Source organism: Somniosus microcephalus, chromosome 15 (assembly GCF_052327205.1).
Source record: "Somniosus microcephalus isolate GS21.2 chromosome 15, FLI_Smic_1.0, whole genome shotgun sequence".
Lineage (NCBI taxonomy): Eukaryota > Metazoa > Chordata > Chondrichthyes > Squaliformes > Somniosidae > Somniosus > Somniosus microcephalus.
The window spans coordinates 87,326,320-87,353,759 of NC_141001.1; the positions used below are offsets into that span (position 1 = coordinate 87,326,320).

Below are 27,440 nucleotides of genomic sequence, written 5' to 3' on the forward strand. Positions count from 1 at the left end.
AAGGAAGTTATAATGAACCTTTATAAAACACTAGTTCGGCCACAGCTGGTGTATGGACACCGTACTTTAGGAAGGATGTGAAGGCTTTAGAGAGGGTGCAGAAAAGATTTACAAGAATGGTTCCAGGGATGAGGGACTTCAGTTAGGTGGTTAGACTGGAGAAGCTGGGGTTGTTCTCCTTAGAGCAGAGAAGATTGAGAAATTTGATAGAGGTATTCAAAATCATGAGGGGTCTAAAGAGAGTAGATAAAGAGAAACTGTTCCCTTTGACGGAGGGTCGAGAACCAGAGGACACAGATTCAAGGTGATTGGCAAAAGAACCAAAGGCGACATGAGGAAAAACTTTTTTACGCAGCAAGTGGTTATGATCTGGAATGCACTGCCTGAAAGGGTGGTGGAGGCAGACGCAATCGTGGCTTTTAAAAAGGAATTGGATAAGTACCTGAAGGAAAACAAAAATTGCAGGGCTATGCGGAAAGGGCGGGGGAGTGGGACTAGCTGAAGTGCTTTTGCAAGAGAGCCGGCATGGGCTCGATGGGCCAAATGGCCTCCTTCTGTGCTGTAACCATTCTATGATTTTACGATTCTTAACAACATAAACATGGCATTTAACCTACACAGTTTGTTCTTTTCAAATGATTTCTCACATATAAAGCTAACTTTTTTGTTACCTTATCTGTTCTCCCAACAGCAGAGGGGTAAAAAAGGCTTGGACCATGATTACCCATAAAATCAGCAAGCTTCTAAAATTTCACTAACTGCACAGGATTACTGTAAATGTATTAGTGACCTAAAAGAGTCATAAGTGAAAGTTAAATTTCAATAAAGAATGGTCCACATCACAGCAAAGAAGCTGTATTTATCTAGTCCTTGAAGTCAAGGTTTATTTTTTCACTTACGTCGGGATGTAGGAACGTACAGGACTATAAAAGACTTTTGTCCATCTGGCTGATCCCAAGAATCAATAGTCCTCAATTACCCTCTCTTTCAAATATCTATCCAATTCCCCCTTAATGTTTTCCATGCCATCTGCCTACATTGCCTATTTAGGCATTCTGTTCCACATGCTCACCACCCTCTGCGTAAAGTAGTTAAAGCTGAATGGCTCCTTCCCCTTTCTAAGCAGATGTCAGTGTTTCCTGCTTCTAGAGTTTGTGGCAATTGCAAAAGTTATTACTGGGGTTCAATTTATCTATTCCGTTAAGGATCTTGAATACTAAGGCCTAGAAATTCAGTGGGCTTTGCGCCCAGTTTCCGCCCAAAGAGGGCTTCTGCGCCACTAGAGGAGCTTGCGCTGATATTCAGCGCTGCGTTAATGGCGGCGGTAGCCGGTAGCGCTGCGCCGACACCGATGACGTCATCGGTGTGCGCAGTGCCCCGGTTCCGCCCCGCCCCCCATATTTAGTTGCGGCCGCCTCTTCCGCAGCGGCCGCAAACAACGTTCAGCAACCGGGGCCATCCTGCAGCCTTAATGGGGTGAGTTAAGGCGGAGGTGCGGCCGGCCGCTTTTTCGGCGGCCGCCTGCCCGCACCTCCTTCCCCGGCCTCCTCCACCCTCCCCCCCCCGCGGCATTGCCGGCTGCTTTCCGGGAGCCCGGCACTTCTCCGTGGTGCCGGGCTCATTTGCCGGCACTAGCGAGCGGCGATCTCGGAGTTGCAGGCACCTCCCCCTTAATAGGAGGAAGGCCTGCAGTACTGCAGCCTGCCGCTCCGCAGCGGGTGGCGCTGCAGCACCTAGCGCGCCGAAATTCAGTTTCAGCGCCCCAAGCGGGGGCAGCCACACCCTTGAATTGCGGCCGGCTTCGACTTGGGGCGCTGAAACTGAATTTCCGGCGGGCGCACGTGGCTCCGCGCGCAGCGGTAACTTTTGGGCGCAAGCCAGCTGGCGGGCCCAAAGTGAATTTCTAGCCCTATCTTTCCTAAACCCTTTCTTCTTCCAAGGAAATAATCCTAGCTCTTCAGTCTCTTCTTATAGATCGAATGCTTAGATATCTGTTTGGTTGTCCCTTTTGCATTGCCCCCTATGCTTGGATATGCTTACTGTTGTACAGCCACCAGAGTTCCAGAGTACTCCAAGTGTGACCATACCAGGGCCATGTATCGCTTCTGTCTCCAGTTTCTTTTTCCTCCATACTAATTTTTAATGTTTCATTTTATATATGGATTTCAAACTCAAGCAGCATATTAACTGTCCAGTCTAGGCATAACTGTGACAGGTTTGTTCACACGTAGTACTATTTTATTTTGTGGGTTCTGGTCTCCTTAACACGTTCGTGTAAAGGGTGGCCAAGCTTGTGCCAGTTACGACAAATTATTTAGTTCACATAAAAGGTAGCACTTGCATCTATTTTCTAATATGCTCATTCAGAACAATGCATTACTATCAAGTAATAAAGGTATGTTCCACATATTGCACCAAGTAACAATATTAGGGGAAAAATCCTTTGTTAATGCATGGTTTGCTTTCAAATAAACTGTGCACACTTCATTTCTAGTGTAATTTCTGCTAATGTTGATAAAGTTGACGACTTGAATCTTACTGCTTTACTTTGTTGCCATATTGGAAACTGGTCAGAATGTGACATAGTGCTAGTGGAATATGCCATTTCTCTTCACCGTATGCCGTGTGACTTAAGTTAATTCAACATTTGTCTTAAGGGCATTTCTAGTTCACTGGTGTAAAAGATTTACCAGGGAATTAAAGCTACATTGGAACTGAACAACAAATATAACACCACATAAGAATGGGTGTAAGAATTATCAGCAGGTTCCAATGTTGTTTATTTTTCTAAATCCATGTGTGATGATCAGACTAAAAATTAAGGAAAAAAAGACAAGAGAAATACAATGATTGCTATTGGCCACATTAAGATTTATTTCCAGATCATTTAGTGTTTTCTTGGAGAAGGTAAATAGGCTGTGATAACAAAATATAGTAATGGATATCTGTAAAGCGCACAAATCATCTGCACATTGGTGCTAAAAGTAGCAAATATGATAACAAAATGTAGGGACCAGCACATAGAGCTGGCAATAAATGTTGATGAAAAATCTGGCATAATAGTTGATGGTCATCAAAAGCCTTGCTATAATATTGGACAGCAGTTACACAATATAGTAATCTCAGATGTAATGCTTAAGTTATCCACCAGAGGGAGACAAATGCTAAGGGATTATATTTACTAGTATTAAGGTAAAATTGCATTATGGGTATGATGACTCAGAGGTTCATCCTCCATGTTGGTTTGTTCGTGCAGTAGAAATAGAAGTGCATGCCTGTAGCTGTAAGAGCTCTGTTCTCTCCTAAACTGTGTAATTAAAAGGTTAAGTTTTGGGTTCCTGAAGTCTGGCTTATAGCAGTTATTGGACCTTACTACTCAGATATAACACACAAGCAATTAACATGTTAAGTGAATAAATAGATTCACAGAATTCAAGTCCAAGGAAGTAGTTATGAAAAAGATGTAAAAACAGTGGAAAGGATTTTGAGAAGAACATACAGTTCTAGATTTTATACCACTGAACTATTAAGAGTCTAATGAGTTTAAATCTGTTTTCATTGGATAAAATAGATCAAGATTTTATAGCGATGTTTAAAATGATGAAAGGATGGGACAGAGTAGATAGAGATTGTTTTCAGTTATTGAGGGGTCTTAAACAAGGGCACATAGACATAAGATTTAGGACAGATAGCAGGAAACTTTTTTTACACAGAGGGTTGTAAGGCTATGGGATGCACTACCAGAATTAGTGATTGAAGCAGAGACTATGTCAACATTTAAGACTAGGTTATATAGATGATTGAAGGAAAGGGGAATAAAGAGATATAGGAACAAGATGGGTCCATGAGATTAACTGATCATGTGGAGGATAAACATCAACATGAACTGGTTGGACCACACGACCTAGTTCTGTGTTGTTGTTTCTACGTAAGTATTTAAATTCTTCTGTGTGGGAGTGCAGTGGACTCACATGTTAACACACACATATATACAGTATATATGTATAGAACAGAAACTACATGGTAGTAAGTTAACAAAAACAGAAAGTACACAGAATATAGAATTCTTGAGACACTACACTTGTGGTGAGCAATATATCAGGTCCCAGGCAGGCAGATGATCCCTTGCAAACCCTCACAGACCCCAGTTTGAAAACTTATGTTTTAAACAACAAAGAGACTCAATAAGGTGCGATAGAGAAGCATTTAGTACAAAATCAGAATAAGAGAATGGAGGAGCATGGCTATAATCTCATGAAGCCATAAACAAAATGCAAGGAATAATTTCTTCTCAGTTGTAAACTGATGAAACAGATGACTGCATAGCTCAGTAAATTATGATTCAGTTGAAGCATTAAAAAAAGAGGGATCACTCATTCAGCAGCCAGTAGGAGTATTGATAGAGTTAAACAAATGAAAAAAGTCAGATTGAGTTTGGAAACAACAGATTGAAAGCCTTTTCTTATTACTACATTCTTATCCAATTGTCAAATTTCTGCTTTGGGGATCAGCGGGAGAAGATGTCATGTTGAAATACATGAAGTCATGTTATTTTCGCAATGCATTATGATTAAACACAAAATCTTACATTATAAAGCAGCAGAAACAAGCAGCAACCAAGTAGCCTGATTCCACGACTCAATTTAAAATGTGGAAGCCCAGTTGTCTTGTTTTTACTATGTGGTGTGTTTCGCTGTACAAGTGAATTTTCCCCCCAAACCTCAGAAGGTAAATCGACACTCAAATCAGTTGCTTTTAGCCACATGGAAGTTGCTAATTATTTTTAAATTGAGAAGTCATGATAAGCATTTGTTCATCTGATTTAGGCAATAAAGACTTTGGTAGACAATACATAGGTAGTTAAACTGGCTATCAAAAGTAAATCAATTTCTTGCGTTAAATGGCTAGATTCTGTTTATTCCTTTCAAATTTTCTTTTTATTCAATAAACAAAGTTTTTTTTTAATGAATTGCACCTCTGCTTATATTTTACTGGGAGAATTTTGTACAAATCTGTAATATAACATTTTGTGGCATTTTCATTACAGGCACCACTTGCACTGTGGACTTCTGGTTGCAAAATGCCCTTCATTTAGGACCTTTACTAATCATCAAATAGTTCATCAAATCTTGTCTAGGGTGGATTTCAAACTAGGCTGACAGGTTTGCATTATTTGGGAATTATTTACAATCAATCTAAATGCAGGGTTTGTGTTAAGAATAAAAGTGTTTCCTCCTCCAGCCATAAACCCTCCAAGATCTCTGCGCTCCTCCAATTCTAGCCTCTTGCACATCCCTGATCTTCATTGCTTCACCATTAGCGGCCGTGCCTTCAGCTGCCTAGGCCCTAAGCTCTGGGATTCCCTCTCTAAACCTCTCTGCTCCTCTCTTCTCCTTTAAGACGCTCCTTAAAACCCACCTCTTTGACCAAGCTTTTGGTCACCTGTCCTAATATCTCCTTATATGGCTTGGTGTCAAATTTTGTTGGCTGCATATAGTGACACCACTATTCCTGGCCAGAATGGAGATGGTTGGGTAATTCCCCCATCAATCACCGTTGAAAAACACAGCTACTTAGAAGTTGCAAGCTGCTTTGTTTTATAAACTCAGCAAAGCTGGAAATGTAGAAACATAGGAAGAGGAATAGGCCATTCAGACCCTCGAGCTTGTTCGACCATTCAGTCAGATCATGATTGATCCATATCCCTTGATACCCTTACCTAACAGAAAACTGTCGATCTCAGTCTTGAAAATTGCCGACCCAGCATCCACAGTCTTTTGGGGAGAGAATTCTAGATTTCCACTATCCTTTGCGTGAAAAAGTGCTTCCTAATTTCACTCCTAAATGGCCTATCTTTAATTTTAAGATTGTGCCCTCTTCTGGATTCCTCCACCAAAAGAAATAGCTTCTCTATATCTATCCAATCAAATCTTTGATCATTTTCAACACCTCAATTAGATCACACCTCAGTCTTCTAAACTCAAGGGAATACAAACTAAGTTTAATAACTTGTCCTCATAATTTAACGCTTTAAGTCCTGGTATAATTCTGGTGAATCTGCACTGTACCCGCTTCAAGGCCAATATATCCTTCCTGAGGTGTGGTGACCAAAACTGAACACAGTACTCCAGGTGGGGTCTAATCAAGGCTCTGTACAAGTGAAGCACAACTTCCTCCTCTTTGTGGTCCAGCCCCCTTGAGATAAGGACTAGTATCACCTACATCTGTCTTTAATGGGCAAACAAACAAAGTAAAACTGAAGGTAACTATTTTATAATGAGGCATGACATTAATAACAGCAAACAAAGATGGGCAGTTAATTTTCAGAGGAATCGGTTTCTTCAGTTGAGCCATCACTCTCAATGTCCACTTTCTTACGCTGAGGTAGAGTCTTGCGATGAGTGGCTTTTCTGATTGGTTCCTTCTGTGTGAGTGTAGGAGTACTGGAGGTTGCATTACTGAGTATGTGATCAATTCTGCCGACAGACATAAACATAGAGATTAAACATTTGCAATAAAATGTCAGTCACCATATCTTGCTAAAGGTATCTTTCATTGATCTCTGTCTCTTGAATGCACAGCCTAAACTATGCTATGGGAAGCTGAACAAAACCAAACCATGAAAAGCTGGAGGAGTAGTCTGACAAGTTTTATCTCCAAACTTGGATCATGAGATTAAATAATTCAATCATTTTCATAGTAAATGATTAAAATCCACCAATTTATGGGATTGAATAAAGACACAAACTACATGTCACAATGTTCTCTTGCAGATTTAACAAAGTGAACAGCAGATGCTGCAATCACCATCAGGTTTCTCCTGGAGACCTCAATACTCTAACAGGCAATGTAATACATTACATTTTCTTACCAAATTTTGTTTATCAACGATTTTTTAAACCACCTGTGGTACAGAATATGAAAATCCATTGAACTGATTCACAACTTTATCATTTAGGCATATTCCAGAGATAGAATGACATGGATATCAGAACATGGTCCAGTGCAAGGAAATGAATTAAAATGAGGGCTGCAGTGCCACTGTGTTCCTGCTGGTGGGAGCAGTGACATGCAACAGGCCCATACCGTCAGCAGCAAATGCTCAGCAATGCTGTAGCTTTTTGTGAAAAGTACTTTTAAACCAATTTGATGGACAAAAAACAATGTTTTAAAATGTGAAGCTTGGTTGGCCCTAAAAAATGAAGATGTCTGTAGTATACTGGTTTCTTCAAGGAATAGTACCGAAAATTCTCACTTAAATTTGTAATATTTTTGTGCTTATCTAGACAAGGAATGGACATCAGTATCAAGCACTCCCAAGTTAGATATGACACAGCTGGATGCTCAGCAAAGTTCCCAGTACTCCGCAACAACAATATGGCCTTACCCCAGCCTCTCAAAGAAAACTACAGCTAATCAGTCTGAGCTGGATTTGAAACGAAATCCCAGAACTTAAAGGGAATCCAGTGTGCTACTGAGTCCTCCTTTAAAGCTTACTTTTAAATCATCAAACAATTGTTTTAGCACATATCATGTAAAAGATAAAGATTTGTGTATTTTCTAGAGTAAAACAATGGCCAAAAGTTTCTGCGATCCGGGTACAAATTGCGCTAGTTTTAAGAAGTGGTTTTTGGCTCAAGTTTCCACTTAAAATCATTTGCATATTGCTAAATGTAAAACCTTCCATGAATCAGCGCAATTGGGCAGCCTTTTAGAACATAATTTCAAAAAAAAATTGCATTACAAATATACCTTGATATATTTAAGAATGGTAACCTGGTGCAGATTTATTAATACGGCTGAAAATGGGTTTATCACAAAAAATAAGCATTTTTAGTCATGGGGTTTGGGCCAGGTGGGAAGTTAAAATTTAAATGGTGGTTAGGACACCGGAAGAACTCCCCTGCTCTTTTTTGAATAGTGCCATAAGATTATTTATATCCACCTGAGAGGGCAGATGGAGCCTCAGTTTAACGTCTCATCTGAACGATGGCATCTCTGACAGAGCAGCACTCCCTTACTACTGCTCTGACGTGTCAACTAGACTATGTACTTAAGTAACTAGATTCCTGGAGTGTGGCGTGAACCCACAGCCTTCTGACTCAGAGCGGAGGGGACTACCGCTTAGCCAAGACTGAGACCTAGCAATGTTTTCAGTGTGATTGATACAGTTCCATCTATGTGGAGCACAACTTTACACGTGCGATTTTGCCAATGGGGGTGCGTTGGAGGCGGGACTGCTGCTTGTCTGGTTGTTGTCCCGCCTCCATCGACTTGTGGCCAACCCACGCTATTTTCCTTTGATTGACCTTGTTAAGCCCACCAAGCGGGCTTAGCAGGCCAACTAAGGGGAAGCCAATTACAGAGAACGTCAGCGTATGACGTTTCATCTGTCAAAAATTTTTGATAGATGAATTGTCATCGTTTGACAGCTCTGTGAAGCTGTCAAACACTGACATTCTATGTTGTTTGATGAGTCCTTGTATTCAAGACTCATCAAACCTCTTTCTTTAGCAGAAATTAGATGGTTGTTGCATTGGAGAATGCAGCAGCCATCTGTCATCTCTGCCAGTGAGATGCCGGAGTCTCCGCATTCCCAACGGTTGAAGCCGGCAGGAAGAAACAAAGGTAAGTAAACATTTTCTATCACATTCCACTCACCTCACATACTTACCTCTCCACCCATCACTTACCTTCACAGTGCACTTTTGCAACCCTCTGACCCCCGCAGACCCACTGCTCACCTCGCTGACCCTGGTGGGGTTTCCCGACGTCGGGAAGCCCGCACCTCTCCTGGAAAAATGGGGATAATCCTCTTAACTGCCTCTTAACTACCTTTTAACAGGCAGTTAAGTGGCTGTAATCCCCCTCCCGCCTCCAGGAGACGGGACCCGGCGCGGGTCGGCTACCCGCCTCCTGGCAAGATGGCACGGAGGCGGGATGGGCACCCTCCCCCAGATTTTGCCATTTTCCCGGCTGTCGCGCCTCCATACCCGCCTCCCCAGGGCTGGCAAGATCGCGCCCTACATTTCTAACTGAATTTTCGTTTCTTTGCTTAAAAATAAGTCACTTTTTGATATACTTTGAAATTTTGCATGTGTGGAGTTGAGGTGAATGAAAGATTGTTGATTGAATTGCTAAAAGAACTAAAAATTTGCTTTAAGATATTCAAATTTAAAAAGCTGGTCTACATACTGCAAACATATGCAGACTAATACAGCTAAAATAACATCAAAAAGTAAAATTTGGGGAAGGTGGGAGGAGGGGTGGAGATAGCAGGACTGTACTGTGTGGTGTGGGGCAGAAACAGCAACTAGCGACTCCGCATGTAGATCTGCCTTAACATTCCTGCAGGCCTGCAGCACACAACTTCCTGCTCCTATAGGTACAAGCACCAAATCCAAGGCAGTAGTTTGGCCCAGCACTCACCCAACACAAAGTCATTAGCTGAACCTGGAAAACAATACAAGTTCAGCTGAGGTCACATTGGGCACGTGTGAAAAGTGCACCACTTGATTTACGCCGGGCAGGGTGAGGAGGAAAATCGGCCCCGATATATTTGGAAAACCTCTCACTGGAAAATCATGCCCTGGTGAACAGGAACCCCAGGCCTTAAAATTCGGGTGGTTAGCCCCATCCCATTACCTGACTCCCCAAAGCCTTTCCACCATCTACAAGGCACAAGTCAGGAGTGTGATGGCATACTCTCCACTTGCCTGGATGAGTGCAGCTCCAACAACACTCAAGAAGCTCGACACCATTCAGGATAAAGCAGCCCGCTTGATTGGCACTCCATCCACCTTCAACATTCACTCCCTCCACCACCGGCGCACTGTGGCTGCAGTGTGTACCATCTACAAGATGCACTGCAGCAACTCGCCAAAGCTCCTTCAACAGCACCTTCCAAACCCGCGACCTCTACCACTTAGAAGGACAAGGGCAGCAGACGCATGGGAACATCACCACCTACAAGTTCCCCTCCAAGCCACACACCATCCTGACTTGGACCTGTATCGCCGTTCCTTCACTGTCGCTGGGCCAAAATCCTGGAACTCCCTTCCTAACAGCATTGTGGGTGTACCTACACCATATGGACTGCAGCGGTTCAAGAAGATGGCTCACCACCATCTTCTCAAGGGCAATTAGGGATGGGCACGAAATACAGGCCTAGCCAGCGACGCCCACATCCCATCAATGAATAAAAAAAAAAAAATGGCGAGAAAACGGCAGCCGCCACTCATCCGTCAGTTGGTGGCGGGTCCCACAGTGGCCGCCATTTTCAGCAAGAAGGCAGCGCTGCTGTTGCCTGCTATCGGCGAGAGTATTTTAGAAACATAGAAAACATAAAAAAAGAGTTTAATGAGTTGGAGCGTGACGTCAATCAGCGTGCAACACTGCGTTGACGCAAGCTCATCTATTTTGGAGTTCTCCGCTCGCACTGCCACCCGGGCTAAATCACGCCAGTGACTACTGCCACTAAAAGGTCTTTCCGCAGCGTTAACGGCCACGAGGAGTCTGGAAGGACTTATGAGGATGGACGTCCATACTTCAAACGCCTCCTTTGCCAAGGTTCTTCTTTTAAACTTTCATTTTTAGCCCATCAGTGGCAGGCAGGGGGGTTGCATTTTTTGGCAGCTTTCCGGGAGGCCTACAGTGTTTGTGGGTCAGTAAATCAATGGGTGAACTCCATTGCAACGACTGAAGTTGATCTCTGATAAGATCTCTTCTATCTGCATTCATGACATAAACAAATAAAAATTCAATAAATATCGGGTGGCAGCTAATATTTTTGGAGCACGTATGGCAACTGTTGGGTCGCTCCTTTCTTCCCTGTTCCCCTACACTGCAAGCGGGAGACAGAGGTTACCTTTAGCCTCCTTCTGAGATTAGCGCTACAAAAGAACGCATTGCACCAGAAAATCACTGCCATGCTGACGATAATAAGCAGGCAGAACCAAAATTCCGGATCTTCCTGCGTTCTCTTGGCCGGTGGCCGTTATCCTTGGCTGCCAATGCTACCGGCAGGTTTCCAGCATTCCCCAATTTCTAGGCCTCAGGTTCAATCAGACAGAAAGCTGGAATTATAAAATTGTAAGTGTTTAGCATGCAGTTATTCTTTCACGTACACTTTCTCCAGCTCTTGGTCCATGTCGGAATCTATAAGAAGTTCTGCCTTACTGGGCACAATTCCTGTGAACAGAAAAATATATAACTTTAGATATTATGATCTTAAAAAATTTGAAATTTACACATAAAAAGAACTCTTTTAGCTCGAGTTAGAATGGATTAAAATTATTACAATTGTTTTATAACATTTTTCCCTCAGAATGTAGAAATTATTTTAAATTATTTGCATTACTGCATTTATAGCAAATACCAATTAACAATGTTCCTGTTAGCAATATTACACTGAAATTAAATCTCTGAGAAAAACAGCTATTACCTGTAGTAAGATTGTAAGCCCATGTGCAGAACAGCCCCTTATTTCCTGGATTACTGTTCAAATAATCCACTCCAACACAGCATTACAGACTGAAAGCATCATAGGTCACACTAAAGGTGCTACTTGGTTATGAACAATTGTACTTATTTGCTTACAATAAAAAATCCTACGCAAAATCCCAAATAACATAAATTTAGTCAAATTTATACTAAATGATGTACTATATAAAGCATTAATGTAAAATAGAATATGAGAGCTACTCATTATAACTTACATACGTTTTAAATAATTTTGGCGGAAGGCGATTTTATCTCATTTCTTCCCTTCTGAAGACATTGACTCATTGAAGGGATCTGGTTCTTTGGGCACCCAAGTGGCCATTATTCATACATGAACCTTGGCAATGAGTAATGGCCGGCTACTGTAGAGGGCATTATAGCTGACTCCTATCTATACCTCATTTCATAACTCTCCAGCACACGTGCGCGCACATACATAAGAAATAAGAGCAGGAGTAGGCCATTTGGCTCTTCGAGCCTGCTCCGACATTCAATAAGATCATGGCTGGATCTCACCACACAGAAAAGGACAAAGGAATGCTGCGCCATGATCTTCACAGAAACCTGGCTGAACAATGGCATCCCTGACACCACCATACAACTAGAAGGACGCACGGTCTTCCGCGCCGACAGAACTGCAGACTCCGGTAAGAGCAAGGGAGGCGGTTTGTGCATTTACACCAACAATGCCTGGTGCACCAACAGTGATATAATTGATAGATCCTGCTCGGCTGATTTAGAATTCCTCATGGTAAGGTGCAGACCCTTCTACCTGCCTCGGGAATTCACGAATGTTATCATCACTGCGGTCTACATCCCACCACACGCTAATGCCAAACTAGCACTGAAGGACCTCTACAGGGCCATCAGCGAACAACAAACTGCGCACCCAGACGGAGCTTTTATCGTCGCGGGGGACTTCAATCACACAAACCTAAAAACTGTACTACCGAAATTCCACCAGAATGTCTCCTGCCCCACAAGAGGGGAGAACACACTGGATCAAGTCTACACGAGCATTGTAGACGCTTACAAGGCCATTCCCTGCCCCCACCTTGGGAAGTCTGACCACCTCTCCCTGTTTCTAGCCCCGGCATACAAACCGCTCATCAAAAGAGAGAGAACATCAATGAGAGCAGTGAAAGTATGGCCAGAGGGGGCAGTATCGGAGCTTCAGGATTGCTTCGAACGCACTGATTGGGGCATGTTTGCCCACAATGACATCGAGGAATACGCATCCACAGTGCTACTCTACATCAACAGCTGCGTCGAGGTCGTCACGACCCACAAAAATATCAGGTCATACCCCAACCAGAAACCCTGGATGAACGGAGAGGTCCGCTCACTGTTGAAAGCACGCGACGCAGCATTTAAATCTGGCGACGCGGCGGCTTACAGAGCAGCTAGGACCAACCTAAAAAAGGGTATCAGGACTGCCAAATGGAAACAGACACTGCGGATAGAGGATCACTTCCGCAACAACTCGGACCCCCGGCGCATGTGGCAAGGCATCCAGTCCATCACTGACTACAAGGGCAAAAACACCAGTCCCCCGGTAAGCGACGCCTCCCTTCCGGAGGAGCTTAACAACTTCTACGCTCGCTTCGACAGGGACAACAAGGAGCCGGCTACCAAAGCCTTGCCACCCCCGGAAGACCAGGTGCTCACTCTGTCGACCTCCGACGTAAGGGGCGCTCTACGCAGAGTGAACACACGAAAGGCTACTGGACCGGATAGCATCCCTGGACGGGTACTCAAGGAATGTGCTGATCAGCTGGCTGATGTCTTCACCGCCATCTTCAACCTGTCATTGGCCCAGGCAGTAGTCCCTACATGCTTCAAGACCGCCACCATCATTCCTGTGCCTAAACAAGCGGCTGTGACGTGTCTGAACGACTATTGGCCTGTCGCACTCACACCCATCATAATGAAGTGTTTCGAGAGACTGGTCTTAGCCCACATCAAAGCCAGTGTTCCTGCCTCCCTTGACCAACACCAGTTTGCCTATCGGGCAAACAGATCAACGGAGGATGCAATCACAACTGCTCTACACTCGGCACTGAATCACCTAGATGGTAAGGAGACCTACGTCAGAATGTTGTTTATAGACTACAGCTCAGCATTCAACACTATCGTCCCCAACAAGCTGGCCATCAAACTCCAAACTCTTGGCCTGAACACTGCCCTCTGCAACTGGACCCTGGACTTCCTAACAAACAGACCCCAGTCTGTCAAATTAGGTAACCACACCTCCCCCCCCCTGACCCTGAACACGGGGGCCCCACAAGGATGTGTGCTGAGCCCCCTCCTCTACTCCCTCTTCACCCACGACTGTGTGGCTGTTAATGGTTCCAACACCATCATCAAGTTTGCAGATGACACCACGGTAGTAGGCCAGATCACCAACAATGATGAGACAGCCTACAGGGAGGAGGTCCAGCATCTCGTGAAGTGGTGCGCCGACAACAACCTGGCCCTTAACACCAAGAAAACAAAGGAAATAATCGTGGACTTCAGGAAGTCCAAAGGCGGAAGTCACACCCCCATCCACATCAATGGGGCGGAGGTGGAAAGGGTGGCCAGCTTTAAGTTCCTCGGAGTCCACATCACGGAAGACCTCTCTTGGTCCCTCAACACCTCCTCTCTGGTGAAGAAGGCCCAGCAGCGCCTATATTTCTTGAGGAGGCTGAAGGGATGTAATCTGTCACCCCCGATCCTCTCTAACTTCTACCGCTGCACTATAGAGAGCATCCTGACAAACTATCACGGTATGGTACGGCAGCTGTAGCTCCCATGACCGGAAAGCCCTGCAGCGGGTCGTCAAAACTGCCCAACGCATTACCGGCACCCGGCTACCGACCATAGAACATATATATCAGAAACGCTGCTTACGGAGGGCACGGTCCATCATCAAAGACCCTACCCACCCCAGCCACAGTCTGTTCGCCCTCCTACCATCTGGAAGACGCCACAGATGCATTCGCACCCGTACGACCAGATTTAGGAACAGCTTCTTTCCCAGGGCTGTCATCCTACTGAACTCCACAAATAAACAATAAAGCCTGCACATCTGCCGATGCACTTTATTATGGTCATATTTATGCTAATATATATGTACAAATGTATGTTGAAATGTTTAAGTGTCCTAATCCAAATTGTACACTCTCGGGAGCCGCAAGCCTACATTTCGTTGTACTGCACTTGTGCACTAACAATGACAATAAAAGTTGATTTGATTTGATTTGATTCTACCTCATCTCCACTTTCCTACACTATCCCCATATCCCAAATCTATCGATCTCTGTCTTGAATATACTCAACGACTGACCCTCCACAGCCCTCTGGGGTAGAGAATTCCAAAGATTCACCACCCTCTGAGTGAAGAAATTTCTCCTCATCTCAGTCCTAAATGGCTAACCCCTTATTCTGAGACTGTGACCCCTGGTTCTAGACTCCCCAGCCAGGGGAAACATCCACCCTGCATCTACCCTGTCAAGCTCTTAAGAATTTTGTATGTTTCAATGAGATCACCTCTCATTCTTCTAAAGTCTAGAGAATATAGGCCTAGTCTACTCAATCTCTCCTCATAGGACAATCCCCCCATCCCAGGAACCAGTCTGGTGAACGTTTGTTGGCAAGTAAATAGTTATAAACAGCAGCAACCCTGGTTGATTTTCCCCTCCCAAACGCAAAAGCACTTGTTTTACTTCCTTGCATATACTTGAGTTCCATCACTGGATGGCACTGTAATCTTCCAAGTGCATTTACCATCTGTCAGTTTTCAACCATCCTGCTACCTGAGCTATCTGTGGTGAAAGAAAAACTGGCAGATCTCAGTGCAAATGCCATTTCTGTAGATTGTGGCATTAAAGCCATCTAGAAATTCACAGTGGACACAGTCATCTCACCCTCTAAAAAAGACAGTTTAATTAAGTGGCAAAGGAAATTAAGAAAATATCTGAAACAGAAAAGGCATGATTACTAACAGAGTAATATGATTAGACCAGTCACAGGTACAATTTTGGATTACAAAACTGTTGTGTGTAAAGAGATGAATCGATGTAATATACAGCTGGAACTGGTATATCAATGTTTTGAGATCAATAAAGGTCAAATTGAGGGAGGAAGAATTGTATTTAAGTACAATTACTTCACTTTAGAGTTTAGATCAACTATGACTTTTAGGCCTAGAAATTCATTAAGGCGCTGCCAGCTTTGCACCCAGTTAACGCCTAAAGAGTGATTTTGCGCCAGAAATGAGTTTGCGCAGATATTCAGCGCAGCGGTATTGGCGGCAGTAGCCGTTAGCGCTGCGCCGGCACCGATGACGTCATCGGTGTGCGCAGTGCCCCGGTTCCGCCCCGAAACCGGCCCGATCCCCATATTTAGTTGCGGCCGCCTCCTCCGAAGCGGCCGCAAACAGCGACCAGAAAACGGGGCCGTCCTGCTGCCTTAGTGGGGCGCTTTAAAGCGGAAGGTGCAGCCGGCCGCTTTTTCGGCGGCCGCCTGCCCGCACCTCCTTCCCCGGCCTCCTCCACCCGCCCCCCCCCCGTGGCATTGCCAGCTGCTTTCCGTGAGCCCGGCACCTCTCCGTGGTGCCGGGCTCATTTGCCGGCACTATCCAGCGGCGATCTCCCCGTTGCAGGCAGCTCCCCCTTAAGAGAAGGAGGAGGCCTGCAGTACCGCAGCCTGCCGCTCCGCAGCAGCTGGCGCAGCGGCACCAAGAGTGCTGATATTCAGTGTCAGCGCCCCAAGCGGAGGCAGGCACACCCTGGTATAGCGCCCGGTTCCGAATTGGGGCGCTAACAATGAATATCTGACGATCGCTATAGGCTTCCCGCCCAGCGCTAACTTTTGGGCGCTAGCCAGCTGGCGGGGCCATAGTGAATTTCTAGGCCTTAGACTTTCACATTTTTAATGCTGTTGCTATTACAAGTTCAGTTAAACAGGGCATAATTTCAAAGTTTGCAGATGACACGTAACTCAGAAACGTAGCAAACAATGAGGAGGATAGTAACAGAGTTCAGGAGGACATAGACAGACTGTGAAATGGGCAGACACATGGCAGATGACATTTAACCCAGAGAAGTGTGAAGTGAATACATTTTGGTAGGAAGAATGAGGAGAGGCAATATGAACTAAAGGAGATGCAGGAACAGAGAGACCCGAGGGTGTATGTACACAAATCGTTGAAGGCGGCTGGACAAGTTGAAAAGGCTGTTAAAACAGCATATGGGATCCTTGGTTTTATTAATTACGGAATAAAGTACAAAAGCAAGGAAGTACAAACACTGGTTAGGCTTCAGCTGGAGGATTGTGTTCAATTCTAGGAATCACACATTAGGAAGGATGTCAGGACCTTGGAGAGGATGCAGAAGAGATTTACTAGAATGCTACCTGGGATAAGGAACTTCAGTTGTGTGGAGAGACTGGAGAAGCTGGTGTTGTTCTCACTTAGAGGAGAGAAGGTTAAGAGGAGATATCATAGAGGTGTTAAAAATCATGAATGGTTTTGATAGAGTAAATAAAGAGAAACTGTTTCTAGTGGCAGAAGGGTCGGTAACCAGAGGCACAGATTTAAGGTGATTGGCAAAAGAAACAGAGGCGACATGAGGAAACATTTTTTTACACAGCGAGATGTTGTAATCTGGAATGCACTGCCTGAAAGGGTGGTGGATGCAGATTCAATACCAACTTTCAAAAGGGAATTAGATAAATAATTGAAAAGAAAAAATCTGCAGGGATATGGGGAACGAGCGGGGGAGTGGGGCTAGTTGGAAAGCTCTACCAAAGAGCCAGCACAGGCACGATGGGCCGAATGGCCTCCTTCTGTGCTGTATCATTCTATGAAAGTGCCATTGTTAAGTGTACTGTGAACATTACAGACTGTTTTGTCAGCTAAAAATCTTGGTATTTTGGTGTGAGAGATAACAGTGCAAGCTATATTTGACAACTTCAATGTTAGTCTAATACATACATTATTCTAAACCAGTAATGCATGAACACAATTTTTGTAATGTACACTTTCTCAAGGCTTTTCTGTTAGATTTTCATCATGCCCATTGAATTGGATTTGCCAGTGACTTTATTTAAAAAATATATTAACTTCAAACTGATACAATATTTTATAGATTCCACCATTCAAAAGCACATCTATAATATTAAAAAATAACATCTACATGCACTTCCTGTCAACTTCTTCATTATAATGGAAATTACCTATGTAAAATTGTCATGCTGTAATGACACTCTCTTGCCAGTGGAGGCACTGCTTCACCACCTACTGGCAGGGGGGTGTAATTACAGCAGGATACATTTATATTGGTAATTTCCATTTTAAATGTGGACATAGGAATTTATCCATCATCAGATCTGGCTTGACCACATCATGTTCTATTGGGCCTCGTCCTCCTCTGCCAAAAGAGTCCACTAGTCTAGGATCATCCTGGAGAACAAAGATAACCCCAGGTTCCTTTTATCTACTGCTAATAACATCCATAAACCCCCTCTCCCCTGCCCCATCCACCCTCACCTCTAACAACAAGTGCAAAGAACTCATGCATTTCTAAGTCTCTAAGATTGAGACCATCCATACAGCTTCCCCTGCTTCCCCCATTTCTCCTTGCCCACTAAGCTAAATCTCCCCAGTTCCATCCCCACCCTAACCCTGAACCCTCAATGTATATCTAGTTTCCTCCCCTACATCTCTCAAACCAGCCCTCTCCCAAGCTCATCTCATCCACGAGACCTACCTCCTGCTCCACTGACCCCATTTCTGCTAAACTCTTGATCACCTAACTTCCCTTCCTGACCTCATTTTTAGACAATATTATAAATGGTTCCCTCTCCTTGGGCTCTTTCTTCCAATCTTTCAAAACCACCATCATCATCCCCTCTTTAAAAAAAAATCACCCTTGACCACTCAGTTCTCGCTAAATTATGTCACATCTCCAACTTCCCTTTCCTCTCCAGGATCCTTGAATGTGTTGTTGCCTCCTACATACATCTTCCAAACAAGTTTCCACCACACCCACAGCATCAAATTGGCCAGAACTAAAGTTATGAATGAGATTCTTTGTGACTATGATGCCTTATCCCTTATCATCCTTCTTGACTTCTCTGCAGCCTTCAGCATAGTCAATTTCACTTTTCAGGAGAGAAATGAGAGAAGAGGACGTCAAGGAGAAAGGAGAGGAAAGGAGAGAGGCGAGGATGGGGAGAAATATGCATAAAAAAAGACTTGCATTTATATAGCACCTTTCATGATCTCAGGACGTCCCAAACTGCTTTACAGCCAATGAAGTACTTTTGAAATGCAGTCATTGTTGTAATGTAGGAAACGCGGCAGCCAATTTTCTCACAGCAAGCTCCCACAACAGCAATATAATGACCAGATAATCTGTTTTAGTGAGGGATAAATATCGGCCAGGACATCAGGGATAAGTCCCCTGCTCTTCTTTGAAATAGTGCCATGGGATCTTTTACGTCCACTTGAGAGAGCAGACAGTGCCTCGGTTTAACGTCTCACCCAAAAACCAACAGGGCAGCACTCCCTCAGCACTGCGCTGGAGTGTCAGCCTAGATTTTTGTGCTCAAGTCTCTGGAGTGGCCCTTGAACCCAGAACCTTCTGACTCAGAGGCAAGAGTGCTAGCAACTGAGCCGCAGTATAGGCACAGGACCAGGAGTAGGCCATTCAGCCCCTTGAGCATATTCTGCCATTCTATTAACTCATGACTGATCTGTATCTCAACTCCATTTACATGCCTTTGATCCATATCCTTTGATACCCTTACCTAATAAAAAGAGGAGGGGGAGGATAGGAGGGAGGGGGGGAAGAGAGAAAGGAGAAAAGAGAGGAGGGGAGAGTAAGAAGAGAGAAGAGGGGAGGAGAGGAGGAGGATGAGGAGAAGGGGAGGATAGGTAAGGAAAAGAGAGGAGGGGAGCAGAGAAAGGGACTAGGAGAGGAGAGGAGAGGACGGTAGAGAAGGGGGAGGATGGGAGAGAACAGGAGGGGAAGAGAAATATAGATTTGGAACAATTTCATTGGTTCCCTTTCTTTAAATTAGAAGCTCTAGTTATTATATTAGATATCATTAGTAGTTTTTCATTGGACGGTTATCTACCTGTTTTTCCCACATTCATTTTGTATATCGCCTAACTCTTCAGTTGTGATTTGTTACTGTTTTATGAATATGAAATTTCAGCCAATCAGGTTTGGGGTTGAAATGAAATTTGAAAACGGTGATGAAGGGGCATGATGGGAAAATGTGCATGAGATAGAAAACTTTTTATAGATACATAAATATATGTACACTTTAACAGAAACAGAAAATGATTTGTTTTGGCACTTGCAAGCCTTTTTAAAAAAGAGTAAGGAAACTTTGTAACAATACAACATTCCTACCTTACAACAGTGACTACGCTTCAAAAGTACTTCATTGGCTGTAAAGTGCTTTGGGACATCCGGTGGTCATGAAAGGTGCTGTATAAATGCAAGTCTTTCTTTTTCAATATATTTACCTATTAATGCAACTACAACATACATAAGAATCTATTTTAATTAATATTTTCTGCCCTGAATGAATCAGGTTTACCACCCGAAATACAGGTTTCAAAAATAATACCATTTTGGTAGACAAAAATTGGATTGGTAAATCCTACAGTCTCAAAAGATATTTTGTGCCCTTTAAAATGTTATTACCATGATAAAATTGTGAATGTCAAACTTCAGTAAGATAAGAGCCAACAACAGCTCCACTGTGAACAATTCCCTCATGACCCTTGCTTCCAAACCATTTACTTACATGCTTTAAAAGGCCACACCACCATTGTTAGGCAAGAAAAGGGATACAGCTTCCACCTGTTTGACCTCTACTAATGACAAATATTTAAAAAAATCAAATAAAAAATATATTGTCTTCAATCTTGAGGTACAATCAGTTAGTAAATAGCCCATCGACAACAGAGTTTTTAATAAATTGAGGTTTCCTTCTGCAACTCATCAACCCTACAAAACAAGGATTTAGGAATGTGGAAGCCTTTCTGTGTCTAATACATGTAGGGATCACATATTGTCCAAATTGTTGCCTTGTGGCCATATCACACTGATACTCCTGTTGGACTAGTTTCTACCTGATGGACAGCTCTGAAGCTGTGTAGAAAGTAGGCCATCGAATGATTTAACACACACAAATTATGAAAGCATCGTTTGTAACTCTGAATGAACTGGAAACAGCATTTATTGCCCTACATTTTCTGTCTTTAAATTGTCTGTTTTTCAGCTCAAGAAAAAAATTTTTTTTTGGCTGTATTATGCAAATACCACGTAATTAATTCAAGCAAACTGTAATACTTTTATTATTTAAAGCTTCTTTAGTTTTCTTGAAATTGTTTGCACAACTACCCAGAAGCCTCCTGTGTGGGTGGGGATTTACCAGTCAATTCTGTTAATTTGAAGGAAGAGGTTATCTGATTTACCACAGCAGAAGAATTCAGTTAACACATTTTTGTGATAAATACATGCTGATAGACTGGCTTTTTCAACACAGGTCTTTGAGATGAGGGTTTAAAATCATGGGGCTGGATTTTCTCAATGGGGAGCTTTTGGAGGCGGGACTCCCACTTGTCGGGTTTTAATTCTGCCTCCATTGACTTCTGGCCAACCCACGCTATTTTCCCTTGATTGACCTTGTTAAGCCCGCTTGGCCAATTAAGCGAAAGCCGGTTATAGGTGAAGTCAGCGAGTGACGATTCGTCTGTCAAGAGCTTTTGACAGATGAAATGTCATCATTTGACAGCTCTGTGAAGACTCAAGACTCAATTAGAATGCCTTCCTGAGCAGAAAGCAGAAGGCTGATGCATTTGAGAATGCAGCGGCCATTCTGCTTTCTCTGCCGGTGAGCTGAGGGATTCCCGAGACCTGAAGGGATGAAGCCTGGAGGAAGAAGCAAAGGTAAGTAAAGCTTTTAAAACACTCAACACTCACCTCACACACTTACCTCTGCACACATGCACCCATCACTCACCTGCACACTGGACATCTTGGCCCCTCTGACCCCCCACAGACTCATGGCTTGCTTCACTGACCCTGGCGAGGTTCGGAGGGAAGCCCACATTTTAGGAGGCAAAATAGGGATTATCAAAAAAACTGCCTGTTAACTACCTGTTAACAGGCAGTTAATTGGCACTAATCCCCTTCCCGCCTTGAGGAGGCGGCTCCCAGCGCGGGTCGGGTACCCGCCTCCCGGGAAGATGGCATGGAGGCGCGTTGGGGGCGGGATGGGTATCTGCCCCCAGATTCAGCCATTTTCCCGGCAGTCCCGCCTCCCCAGGGCTGGCAAAATCGCCCCCATGGTTTCATGAAAGTCTTCAACATGTACTGATTTTATATCAAGAAATAAGAATTTTCCTTGAGGTATCATGACTGAGACAAATCTCCGCCTACATTGTTACAAGTCTTCAATTATTAAGAGAGTTCTGCGAGAAAGAATTTACATTTATACAATACCTTATATATCCTTAGTATGTCCAGAAGTGTTTCAGTTCCAATTAATTATTTAAAAACTTTAGTCAGTATTGTCATGGCGGTAAATGTGGGCAGCCAAATTGTGCACAGCAAGATCCCACAAACAGCAAATGAGATCAATAACTAGTTAATCTGTTTTTGTGCTGTTGAGGGAAGATTATTGGCCAGGACACTAGACCCTGCTGAATAGTGTGATCTTTTACATCCATCTGAACAGGCAGCCATGGCCTCTGACAATACAGCACTCCTTCCAGTCTGCACTGAAGTGTGAATTTATATTATGTGCTCAAGTTGAAGAGTGGGACTTGAACACACAACCTTCTGGCTCAGAATGACAGCCCAACAACTGAGCTAAGCTGAGAGGAAGGTTTATACAGACCCTAGCAATAACAGAATCGAGGATCAGAAAGAATAGCAGTCTATTTTACTTGTTATGGAGCCATCACTTGCACATTTCATTGCTGCCTTCAGTGGAGTGTGCATGGAAGGGATAAAAGCACTACATTTTAATGGCCCTGAAATTAGGATCGGGAGCTTGCCGCGCGTGCAAGCCCCCGATGTTCACTTACCCAGTGCGCTGACATTTTAATTCTGGCCCGCATTGCATTTCCTCTACTGGCCCGCTTGAGGTCCTGCCGCGCTCTGCGTGCGTGACCCAGCGGCGTACTTAGTGCGATGAGCCGGCTGGGATCACGTGAGCACAGGGCAACCAATGGGAGGTTGCAAAACTTCATTCATGAGTTTGACAGTAAGAGCTGTCAAACTCATGAAAACTCCTGGCCCCAAAACACTACTTAAACCTGAAAGAAAATTTAAAAAAACATTGCACTACTTAAATGAACCATAAAGAACTCTGAAAAACTATTTTAAACAATAATTTTAAAATTTGAAAAAAAAAATTATATAAAAAATCGGGGCTAAAACTGAACTTACCTTACTGTAAATTCTTTAAAAATAACAAACCTGTGGAAAAAAAAATTCTCAATTGTATTAATAGACCACTTACCTGAAAAACTAAGTACTTACGTGTGGTTTTTCAATGCGTAAATACCGGAGGCCTTTACACACGCGCACCTCTCTAAAAATAGAGGAAATCCAAGTCGCACGCGCTGCCCGATACCGCGCACGCGTTCAGCCTCTTAACCCCTTGGGTCAGAGGACAGGAAATGCCGGTTTTCAGCGCATGCGCTGTGCATGCTGAAAACCGGCAATTCCTCCGGGCACACGCGTGAGTACCCCGTCCGTACTCACGCGTTGTGACAGGAATTACTGGGCCAATATTTCCTGCAAGGTAAAAGTTTTTTGTAAACATGGATTCTTTTATCAAGATCGGTAGATTATATTACATTGAATCATAGAATCTTATAGCACAGACGGAGGCCAATCAGCCCATCGTGCCTGTGCCAGCTCTTTGAAGAAGCTGTCCAACTCACCCCACTCCCCTGCTCTTTCCCCATGGCCCAGCAATTTTTTTCTTTTCAATGTATTCATCTCTACACCAACTTTTCTGTTTTAATAAACATAGTTTTAATACTGACTTTTATCTTAAGATCAGTATCTTCCATATAAGCAACCTTATTGTAAGTTGTGAACACAATATTATGTCAAGTATTTACTCAAGATTTCCTTAATGGGGTGAGTGAATGCTGCATGATGTAATAAGTAGCTCTTAACAGAACTGTACAACAGATGAACAAATAGAGTGATAATAGTAATCCCTTTTTCTGACATTACAGCTACTGAATACTCTTAGCGAACCGTAGAGCTCCTTTGTAAGTTAATAAGATTTTGCAATCAAAGGTACTTTGCTTACAATACAAGCTTAAGCCTATGTTTCACTAACAGGTAAGCCACCACATGAAACACATTTCATTTAGAAAGAGGTGATTTTAGTATTCCCAAAAAGGAATATGCCCATGCCAAAATTATGCATTCTACTGTTTGATCTGAACTACATTCTAAATTACACTATATTGTCTCCTTTTGCATTCAACTAAGTAAGGAGATTGACAAAGTTCTCGTAAAACCAGCCTGTGTTTGATGCAAACCTATTGCACTGGCTAAAGTGGGCATTTTATTGTAAAGGAGCAATATGATTGGATGAGAAAGCAAGTACTGACGTGTTGTAAAAGGTTACATAACAGACCAAAGCAGTACCACTTGAGTTCTCAGACTGCCAAAATGACTCTTGCTTCTCATCTATCTAAAAATGGTAATGTGAATGCTCCACCATGTTTTATGCAAGGTTGGATAACACTAATCTGATTAAAACACCTGATTATACGGTGTATTTCAATTAGCTATGGGTCCCTTATTATAACATAAAATATCTCCAAACACTTCTTGTACCCATATTCATAAATGATTGATTAAAAGCTAAGATTCTGGGTGAGATGATTTCCTCTGGTTGCTATGGGACAACATAAACATTTTCTATGTTTGTTATTTCTAGCAAAACCATTCCAAAAGAAGAGGTTTACAACTTAATTAGAAATTACCATCAGAGGGAACTTTCCTGCTATTTTTACAATGTTACCAGCACATCATTTTACACCCATTTTGAACCAGCGTAATTGCAGGAAATTTGCTTGTATGGCTCTCTAGCCTGGGGACGCAGCCATTATAAACCGAGATGCATTTGGGCGCAGGGATCAATAGACGGGTGTAAATGATCGACGACATTCGGGCGTAGCGTAATTATGTGCGTAACAATGTTGCGCCCAAGATTCCTCAAACTTTCATACCAGGTATTTGCTTTACGCTCTGATTACGCGTGTCTCTGGGCACAAATATACAGGAAATTCCACCCCAATATTTTTCCTACTTCAAACTTTTACACTTCCACAGCTATAAATATCAATAGTGAGTGCACAATGTACACCTTTGATGTCTCCCACAGAACTAGGAAGTGGCACTCATAACAATTCATCAGAATTATGATGCCAAAATAAAGCAACTATTTTATGTTGTAGTCATAGTTCAACTTTGATCTCCAGAAATAAACTTGATAAACTTGTTGAGCAGTTTCACTGTTCCTAGCGATGAATTGACACCTGTGGTGCAGGCCTGCGGCCTTCACATCATTCGCCGTCAATTTGAATTTTTCAAGGATGGACATGTTTTAAACTCTTCACATGTGCACCAGAAGTGGCTTTTGTTCAAACAATATAAAATAAAAAAAGTGAGTTGCACTATCCCACCAATGTATAATCTCTTAAAATTGCATGTATGATTTTTTTTTTTCCTAGCAGTAATCTTTTATGATGTTTATGCCTGCAGGTGAGGGGAGTTCCAGCAGGTTATGTGCATATCCCACTGGAATTTTAATTCTTAGCTTTAATCCTAGAATGTTCATGATGAAACTGCAGAAAACTGAAGTGACTGATTGACAGCAGGAGTGCTTTAAGAAGTTATGATAAGTGGAAAATGATTGGTGTTGGAACAGTAACTACCTTGTTTCTAGATTGCAAGCTGTTGACATTATTTACAAAAGATAGGGAAGAGAGTCCATGTATCACCATGTGATTAATGTATAATAGATAGCGTTTAAAAGAGGTCTGGACCAAGTAACTGGGTGAGCTAATGCATGGTATTTAATTTTAATATAGGAGAGGTTCCCAAACTTTTTTTTGTTGAGCCCCCTTCGGAGATTCGTGTCCCGTGCACGCCCATCTCTTACTATTTTTGCAGAACAGAGGTTCCCAAACATTGTTTTTGCTGAGTCCCTCTTTGTAAATTTTCTCTTAAAAGCTCTTGGCTGATAGCTATTGCAACATCTCTGTACCGAAGCGGTGTTTGTACCCAGTAAACAGCTATGATCTGAGCTGTTTAGCTGGAACTTTCAGTTTCAAAAAGCTCCACAACCGCCAACCACACAGCTCCAGTACAAGTCACAGAGCCTTTACAATACATTGGTAAGTACTGCTGGTCAATCTTTCAGAGAAGAGAAGCAGTTCAGAGGGTAGACAATATTTGGCTATTCTCAGCAGAGCCATTCAGGCTAGTTCCCTACTTCTCCACAAGTGGGGAGGAGCTATGAAGTCAAAACTGTAAACTAAATATGGCAAGCTCACATTGTGCACATGGTAACACAAGCATGGGAGATTGGACTTTGTCATCCCTGGGAAAATGTGTGCTATCATCCAATGTGATGGGAAACAATGCTCAGTTTCAGCATGCGATAGTTCAATGATTCTTGAATCCAGCCAGACACATAGGTGCTTTTACGATAGCAAAATACTGCAGATGTTGGAAATCCGAAATAACAACAGAAAATGCTGGAAAAACTCAGCAGGTCAGGCAACATCCGTGGAGAGAAATTTGAGTTGACGTTTTGGGTTTGACCCTTCTTCAAAACTGGAGAGAAAAGGAACTAGATCGAAGGCAGGGCTGCGATCGGACAAAAGAATAAAAGAACCAAAAGAAGTAAAAGAGATTAGAAGCTAGACGAGATGGTAATAGGCTGGGATTAGGTGTAAAGTGTACTGGCAGGGCAAAAGATAGCTGCCAGGTGTGCGAGAGAAACAAAAGGAAAGGGGGGGAGGAAAGGAGTGGAAAAATATAAGTAAAAATGAAATAGGGGCCGAGGTTATGATCTGAAATTGTTGAACTCGATATTGAGACCGGAAGGCTGCAGAGTGCCTAATTGGAAGATGAGGTGCTGTTCCTCGAGTTTACGTTGAGCTTCCGTGGAACAGTACAAGAGGCCAAGGACGGTGAGGTCCGAGTGGGAATGGAGCGGTGAATTGAAATGACAGGCGACCGGAAGCTCGGGGTCACCCTTACATTGGGGAGACCAAACGCAGATTGGGTGACCGCTTTGCGGAACACCTCCGTTCAGTCCGTAAGGGTGACCCCGAGCTTCCGGTCGCCTGTCATTTCAATTCACCGCTCCATTCCCACTCGGACCTCACCGTCCTTGGCCTCTTGTACTGTTCCACGGAAGCTCAACGTAAACTCGAGGAACAGCACCTCATCTTCCGATTAGGCACTCTGCAGCCTTCCGGTCTCAATATCGAGTTCAACAATTTCAGATCATAACCTCGGCCCCTATTTCATTTTTACTTATATTTTTCCACTCCTTTCCTCCCCCCCCCTTTCCTTTTGTTTCTCTCTCACACCTGGCAGCTATCTTTTGCCCTGCCAGTACACTTTACACCTAATCCCAGCCTATTACCATCTCGTCTAGCTTCTAATCTCTTTTACTTCTTTTGGTTCTTTTATTCTTTTGTCCGATCGCAGCCCTGCCTTCGATCTAGTTCCTTTTCTCTCCAGTTTTGAAGAAGGGTCAAACCCGAAACGTCAACTCAAATTTCTCTCCACGGATGTTGCCTGACCTGCTGAGTTTTTCCAGCATTTTCTGTTGTTATTACATAGGTGCTTTTAGCTGACTGGGCAATCTTCTTGGCTGAG

At 43.3% G+C, this 27,440-nt stretch overlaps 1 protein-coding gene across 1 annotated transcript in view; it reads right to left on the minus strand.

The window, feature by feature from the left end:
- Nucleotides 1-2,850: 2,850 nt before the first annotated feature.
- cstpp1 (centriolar satellite-associated tubulin polyglutamylase complex regulator 1) overlaps nt 2,851-27,440 on the minus strand; it is a 468,108-nt gene continuing 443,518 nt past the window's right edge. The window contains exons 8-9 of the mRNA XM_086008095.1: nt 11,127-11,190; nt 2,851-6,476 (exon numbers count right to left, since the gene is read on the minus strand). Coding sequence (XP_085864221.1) covers nt 6,317-6,476; nt 11,127-11,190 — 224 coding nt within the window. The 3' untranslated portion in view covers nt 2,851-6,316. The remainder of the gene's footprint in view (nt 6,477-11,126; nt 11,191-27,440) is intronic.